The sequence below is a fragment of the Taudactylus pleione genome, unplaced genomic scaffold (assembly GCF_031769625.1).
Source record: "Taudactylus pleione unplaced genomic scaffold, aTauple2 ptg000959l, whole genome shotgun sequence".
NCBI classification, from domain to species: domain Eukaryota; kingdom Metazoa; phylum Chordata; class Amphibia; order Anura; family Myobatrachidae; genus Taudactylus; species Taudactylus pleione.
Window position 1 is genome coordinate 5,781,660 of NW_028285360.1, and position 8,174 is coordinate 5,789,833.

An 8,174-nucleotide genomic window follows, 5' to 3' on the forward strand; every position below is an offset into this window, starting at 1 on the left:
GGACCCAGTCTTTCTGTTTAGTTTCTGTAGCCAACAAAACTATTGTGTTGCTTTTGCCATGTAATCCACACACCCAACACTAAAAATAAACACATATAAACACAAGAGATGAATCAGATAAGGGGTATAATTAAGGATCAGTACATAGAGTACATTCCTGTTTTGGAATGTAAAGGATTTATGGTTTTGTAAACATGGCACTGACTTTACATTATACACAGACTATTTGAGATAAAGTTTCAAACTGTATGAGCATTACAGATTTGTGTTGTGAACTTGTAAATAAGGGTGTAACTACCCTTAATGCAACTGCTGCAGTTTTCATTTGTGCTTTGGGCTACAGATCATATGAAACTTGCACTTAAATAATCAAATATACTCTGTTTCTTGTTCTTTAAGACCTGTGGCCTATGCAAGTTCAGTGGGTGTCAATAGATGTGAAAATAAGAACTAATTTGTGAAGTGTGCTGATTTCAGTGTATCTTGTACCATTTATTGCATCAATGCTGTTGGAAACTACTTATACCCCTTTTACACCAAAGCTAAAACCTGGGTAATTGCAGGGTTAACCCGGGTAGCTCCTTGGTGTAAAAGGGGAAATGGTTGGATTGCTGGGTCGAGTGACACGTCAGTCCAACTCAGGTAACTTGCAGGGTTTAACAAGGGAATAACCCGTGAAACCCTGCAGTGAAAACAGCGCGATCCAGGTCAGGGTGACCTTGATCGTGCAGTTTGCCTGCCGATTGGCCTGCTTCAGTGGCGCTTGGAGATAACGTCATCTCCAAGCGTCCACTTCAATGCCGGAATAGCCGAGTCTCTGCAGACCCGGCTCCGGTGTGAATGGCGCTGACTCGGGAAAACCCTGTTCCAACCTCCAGGTCAGACCCGGAAGTTCGGTATAAAAGCGGTATTACATTGATCTCAAAAGGAATGTAGTGTAGATCCTACAAAATGTAGTCAAGAAGCATTTACTTAAGCTTTTTGGCTTGATAAAGATAACTACTTCCTGCTTTACACTGACGCATGTCAAAACGCAGATTGAAAAAGCAAACTGAATACCTTTGTGAATGCGTTTAAATGCAAATCAAACACACGTGCACACATGCATACATAATGCATTCATAATGTGAGGATGATGCGGTTCAAATGCGTTTTATTGGTGTGAGTACAGTGAGGTTAATTGTCCCATTGTGTGTAGATATGTTCTACTTGTTATTGTTATCATTCATTTATAAGGTGCCACAAGGAGCAGCAGCGCCAGCGCCCTTCAATGAGGCAAGGAACAAAACAATAACAATTGTACACAATGAACAAGCACCAAAGAAAGACATTGTACACAGGAAGGACATAGACAAGCAAGAAGCATAGCAGCCAGCATGAAGTGAGCCTGTGCCCATGCATGACAGGCAGGCCAAAATATAAACATCAAGTAAGACTTTTTCCGTGGTGATAGGGGAAGGTATATATACCCCCATTGTCCCTACCCATATATACACATACAAAAACAGGAAAGCGGGAGCTTCCACAGCCACCAGCAATCCTTTTTGTATGAATTACTATATTACATGATTGGGCAAATCCAGCTGTAATGTTAGAAATGTTTGACAATGATAATGCCTCCAGCTGTGTAATTCTGCTCCCATACCCTAATATATGAGTTACCATTCACTTAAAAACACTACTTAAAATATGTGCTTGGCTACTGTACATCTGACTAGCAGAACATATGGAAAGCTTAATATGTTTGGAGCTACACAGTTTAAACTACATTCCTTAATAACATTTTATATGAACAATACATGTGATTGATGAAAGCAAATTAAAATAGTTGCTGAATCATCTACAGTAGTTTGTTTTTTAACAGCTCACAAAGCTTTTCATTGACGCCTTTTAATTCCTGTCTAAATAAATAAATACAGTTGCATTATTTGAACAGTGACTGTAATTTCCTATTGGGCACAGTGCCTCCCCACTTGTATAATATAATCATCAGAAAGGCAGCAGCTCTGCACATGGCCTGAGATATGTAATCTGCTACCCTTTGTGGGTGCAGCAGCCCATCCAATCGGGGCGGGTGTATCCGGCCAGCACCTCCCTGCTCCCTCCTCCTGCCCCGTCCTACTTACTGGGTAGTAGGGAGCAGGGCGGTGTGTCAGTAGCTCACTGTATCCCGGATCGCTCTCACTCACACACTGACTGGATTCAGACAGGACACATTAACCGAGCCTGTGATTTGGGGTGAGTACTGTCAGCCTGTAGCTTCATTGTCCTGTGATCATATATATATGTGTGTGTGTATAAAATAAATACATGAACTGGCACAATGCAAAACAAAACCCTTGTGTGCTGTAGGTTACTAAATGCCACTTTATTACTAGAAATGATTATATAGAGAGGGAGGTTATTGTACAACTGTCTTGCAGAAAAGCATTGGCACATTATTATTACTCGGCTTTGTTCAGAGACTCTGGTTGCTGGGCAGAGAAGGGGTTAACATTTGTGTGTAAAATCTTTTGTTTTCATTGTAAATCCCGTGTGACTGTAATGCAGAGCCAGCTGGGTGTGAGAAAGGACAAACCAGCTTATTACAGCTGCCTGCAGCCTGCACATACCTACCTTCTCTATAGACGTGTTATGGTTGCTTTTATAGGGTTACAATTGTATTACTTCATTAGTAACTATGCCCTATTTTTGTCTGATTGCAGTTAACATTGTATCTCTTTTATTTAGTCCCTAATTCATTTACATGTCACTGCAGCTTTGTTTAACCCTGAATTGCAAATCCTATTATTAGGTAGGGCAAAAGCTGTGTCACAAAATAGGAGTGGAAGAGAATCTCAATAACGCATTTAAAGCCAGATGTCACTATTATTTGCTGGTAAAGTGCTGATCATGTAATGCCATATAAAATGTATTCAATGTAACATGCTTATTTAATTAAAAAGGTACTTTTATATCTTACTCAGCTATGTCACTGTGTTTATGATATTTAAAGGGATTTTATACAAACTATTACATTGAGAGTGGAGTTCTACATGGCTTTGTTTTGAATTCTACAACTATACTTCCGTTGGTTTGAATTATTTTTATTCTCGGGGCTGATGGTATAAATCTTTCCAATGTTGCGTTCAGTATAGAAAATTATTTTTTTCCATCCCAGGTATAATGGGTGACAATATAGTCTTACAGTACAAGACAATGCAGGACAAGGACATGGTTTATAAACATTGCTGCATCAGCGATCCTAACACTCAAAATAAGCAGCAGGGCGGCAGCAACCAAGGTTTAGGTGCTGTTGTGGGGAGTATATGATGGCATAAATAAGGGAACGGAGACGCACATGAGGGAGGGCCCTGCTTACTTTCTAAAGTATCTATAGTTTTGCAAAACTTGTTAAAGTAGAAATATAATTTTCTTATGCAGGTGACGCCATAACAGAGCATACATTTGCGAGGTAACAACACTATACTTAGAATTGCACTATTAGTCAATGTGTAGATATTACCTACAAGTACAACTTGAAATAAATGGTACACCATGTACACTAGGCTGTGCTTCTGGCTGTTTACTAAATACTGATTATACAGCACAGTTGGCTTATTCTCAAAGATTACGACATCAATTAAAATAATAAGATAGAGCAATACATAGAAATCTAAATCTGTGATCATTCCAGGAAGTTCTTGTTTCATACACATGGAAACTACCTTTTGAGAATGAATATTAAACGACATTAATAGTAATTTAAAAACAAATGTCACCTAATATGATTGAAACAAAATGTTTGTTCAACAGCGTATACGGTCTGGTCAGCTATATGAAAATATAATTACAGGGTTTTTTTTTTTCCTGTTCGATTAAAACTTATAAAGTTATACTTTTTGGGCATATTCACACACGTGTTGTGAAAACTACAGCATGTTTCAGTAATCCCTTTTTAAAGCACTTTGCACTCTTTGCATTGCAATCTATTGTACTGCTAGTGCATGTGTTACTGCATGAGAGTAGGTTTTGCTGCACTTTCAAATTTTAAATGCAGGCATAACAATTAGACACAGGCGGGAATAAGCACTTCATCCTATTTTAATGTGCTCTTCAGGTTTTTGCGTATCTGCTGAATTACATATTAACAGCAGGATCAGTATGTGTGAGTGACCTACTAAACTCTTATCTGTCTCTTAATAGCGAAACCACAAATGGTATAAGGAGTAGGTTATCTGAAGTATTTGTGTCTCGTTATGTAACGTTTTCTTAATGTTATTGTAAGAAACTGTGACTTATTCTGTTTTCTTAACATAGGGATGGCAGACCCTATGATGATGCCAACCTTGCACAATGGGCATCCCAACTATAGGATGGGCATGAACACTATGCAGACTCAACCTCCTCCTCATTCTACTCGAGCCCTGCCTTCAACACCAATGATGCAATATGGAGCTGCCCATCCTGATGGAAGCATGAGGACACGGATGGGTATGCATATGTCGGCCCCTATCATGTACACTGGGCAAGGCCAGTCCTATATGGGAACTCAGCAATTAATGGCTACAATGCATCTTCAAAAACTTAATACTCAATACCAGGGATATCCAATGATGGGTAATCCTGGACTTGCACAGGGGCTTCCACCTTACAGAATGGCACCCAATCACCACCAGCACATGCCTCCCTTAAATGTGACAGATGCTGACCTCATTGATGAGGAGGTATTGACAGCTTTGGTTCTGGAATTAGGCTTGGACAGAATTGAAGAGCTGCCTGAACTGTACCTGGGACACAATGAGGTGGACTGTATTTTGGACTTTGCAGGAAAGCAGCAGGTTAGCACCGTGACGTGCTGATGGACAAGCTTCTTAAAGACACCACCACACTTCATTTGCACTGTGTATGGCTTCCAGAAAGCCGTATTTGTAATATCCTTTTCCCTCTGTTCTTCCCTCTTAACAGAATGTGGTATGATAAGGATGCTTTGGTTGACAGATTATATGATTATTGTTTTGGCATAAAATGGTGAATATGGTGGAAACAGTGTAGTGAAAAGATTATACATTGTTAACAGGAAAATACCTTTTACATACATTGTCTAACTTGCACTAGATTGTTAAAAGTTTATTGCTAATTGGTTGCTGTTTTTCTGTGCAAATTTTGCACTTTAGTGCAATGAGCCCTATAGATTATCTTCAAAGAGAGTTTGCACTATAAAGTTGGGTGGCAGCAGGTGTAGGTGAATATAGGGTATTAATCCATTGCAGAAAGTCTGCTGGACCCACAGAATACTGTTTAACAAATAGTAAAGGTTCAAATCAGGGCAATACAATCATTGTAGCTGGTTACAGTCCGATCCCAAATAAAAGATCAATGATGAAATTATACTATATATGCATTTTTAATGTTTCAAGATAATATAATACTTGTATAGCTTTGATTTTTGTATTTTTGTCATTATTTGATCTTTATTTGTTTCCCCTGTCACCAGATCCAAGCCTATAGTTAACTATTTCTCCTATTAAATTTAATTAAATAATAATGACAAAACACTTGACAGTTGTTTGTGAAAGATCAAACATGATGACTATATATGAACAACTGAAATGCTTACAAGCTGTTGCATAAGAAAGATGGATATTAGAAAGAACTATGATGTCCTCTTTGTATCAGACTTCTATGACTATTCAGCGTACTTACCAACTCTCCCGGAAGGTGTGGGAGACGTCCAATTTTTCAGGTAGGCCCCCGGACCCCAGAAAAATGGTTTGATAACCAGCATCCTGTCTAGTGAAGTGGGCAGGATGGGGAGATAAAACCGGGAATCGTGGGTACGTATGGAAGGGGCAGGGCTAAAATGATGTACATCATTACATTTTAGCCCCACCCCTCCTTCCCCATGAACCCGCTATTTGTGGCATTTTGCCATGACAGGGACGGGGCCTAATGATGGGAAGAGCCCAGTCTCGCCCTGGAAGGGGACAGCTGTATCTCCTCTCTTGGCTTCTCCCAGAAAGGAGAAACATCGAGTCGGCAAGTATGCTATTAAGTGCTTTCACCAGAGACTAACGTGTGGCTCTACGAAAGTGGTTAAAAGCTTCCTTCCTGCTTGCAGTAAACTTGACTATGACATACAATAACCTTGTACATGATTTCTTTTCCAGTAGATGTACAAAATGTTTATTTTTGATTACACGTTTTTGATGCTTATGACGAACTTAAAAGGGCTGGTCCTCTCTTAATCTGAAAGGTTTCTTAGGCAATCTAACAAATGTTTGTACCATGCTTGCTGTTTCAGTAGCGAACACAAAATAAAGTTAGCCACATGGTGGCTTTGAAAATTTTTAAAAAGCAGGTTATTTTATTGTGAAGAAATACATCTGAGAATATTGCATAGAGAAAAAAAAAATAAAACATGGAAACTCATCTATACCTAAGCACACATCTTGATTGCATCTATACTTTTGACTGATGAGGTGACAGGGCACTCTACATAGGCACAGGCGTCTTTACCCACATGCAGGCTATGCAGAGCTGGACATAAGTGTAAAATCCGCCTCTTTGGAGACATTTCTTTTATATAAGGCAGGTGCAAATGCTCCCTAATGATGATAACTAGCAGCAAACCAGGCGCATCCCTTTATGTGTGCAACTCTGCATATGGGCGTATGTACGCATTTTACCCTTACACACTTCTGTTGAGCAAACTTAAGAGTCCTTGTTATTTATATTCCTACTGTACTAGTACATAGATTAATTCTAGCATTTGATTTTCTAGCATGATTTACCGGCGGACGGTCAGAAGACCGACATCGGCATCCTGATGGTGAACATCCTAACAGGGGCCTAACCCTAACCTCCCCCCGGTGGTGCCTAATCCTCCATGGTCGGTGCGTAACCCTAACCCACCCAGGCAGGTCCCTAAACCTAACTTCCCCATCCCTGGCCTAACCTTAACTCGCATACTGATGTCGGGATGCCAGCAGTTGGGATGCTGACGTCTGGATTCTGATGGGAGTCAGGATTCCTGCGTTGGTATCCTGACGTCCGGCATCCCGTCCGGCGACATCATGACTGGATCCCGTCATTACAGAGAAAGCTGCAGAAATAGTGTTATCACAGAGCAGAAGTGAGCATGTACACAATATAATCAGGGATGGTGCAGCCAGCAGTTACTCCTTTTCTTCACCTCTCGGAAGCAGCATAGCAAAGCTCGACATTCATTTGTAATGCATTTAACTTATACAGTATACAGCAGAGGTTCTCAAACTTCGCCATTACTGTCCATGTTTTAAGGATATCCATGCTTGCGCACACGTGACTTAATTAGTAAATTTGATTTAACCATCTGGACTCAAGCATGGATATCCTTACAACCTGTAATTGCGGATTTTGGGAGACTCTGGTGTACAGGGTAATACTGCTCCTGACAACTGCATTTAGCAAACAAGATTAGGGAAGCAGTCCTAAGCAGTAGGTCAGTATGAATACAAAGGATATATTATGAAAAGCTGCAAACTGTTCCTGGAAATACATTTATTTATATAGTGTCAGCATATTCTGTTGCACTTTACAGTTGGTTATGTGGGTGGTCCAAGAATATAATAAGCTTGTTTGAAGAGATAAGTTTTCAGGGATCTCTTGACAGTTTGGAGGTTAGAAGAGTTTTTTTGTTTTACTGGGCGCAGCCCAAAAAAGTCCTATATCCATTAATGAGAACTTGTAATGAGTGTGGATTTTAGACACAGATCTTGGGCAGAGAGGAGGTGTTGAGTTAGAATATACTTTGTTATAAGTGAAGAGATGTATGTTGGAGTAGAGTTGTTTATGGCCTTATATGTAAGCAGAAGTACTTTACATTGAAGTCTGGAAAATGCAGGCAACCGATGTAAGAACACACAGAGATGAGCTGCAGGAGAAAAACGTTTTGTGAGGAACTTCAGTCTAGTCCTTACATTCAAAATAGATTGTGGGACTGAAAGTCTGTTTAGGGCAGGGATGGGGAACCTCAGGCCCAGGGGCTGTATAAGGCCCCCAGAATCATTTGGTCTGGCCCTCTGAGCTTTTTTCTGCTAGCCTCATCTGGCTAGCAGGGTGCCTAGAATGACACCCTGCAGCCAGAATCTATGCAGCAGTGCCACCTGGAGCGTCCTTAGGATGCTTCAGACGGTCACACCACTGCCCTTACA

At 40.3% G+C, this 8,174-nt stretch overlaps 1 protein-coding gene across 1 annotated transcript; it reads left to right on the forward strand.

Annotated features, from left to right (window-relative positions):
• Positions 1-2,073: 2,073 nt before the first annotated feature.
• Positions 2,074-6,395, forward strand: LOC148473199 (cbp/p300-interacting transactivator 3-like). Its single transcript, XM_088459966.1, has 2 exons — positions 2,074-2,238; positions 4,300-6,395. Exon 2 carries the CDS (start codon positions 4,302-4,304, stop codon positions 4,839-4,841), a length of 540 nt encoding a protein of 179 aa, XP_088316092.1. The 5' UTR covers positions 2,074-2,238; positions 4,300-4,301; the 3' UTR covers positions 4,842-6,395.
• Positions 6,396-8,174: the final 1,779 nt, after the last annotated feature.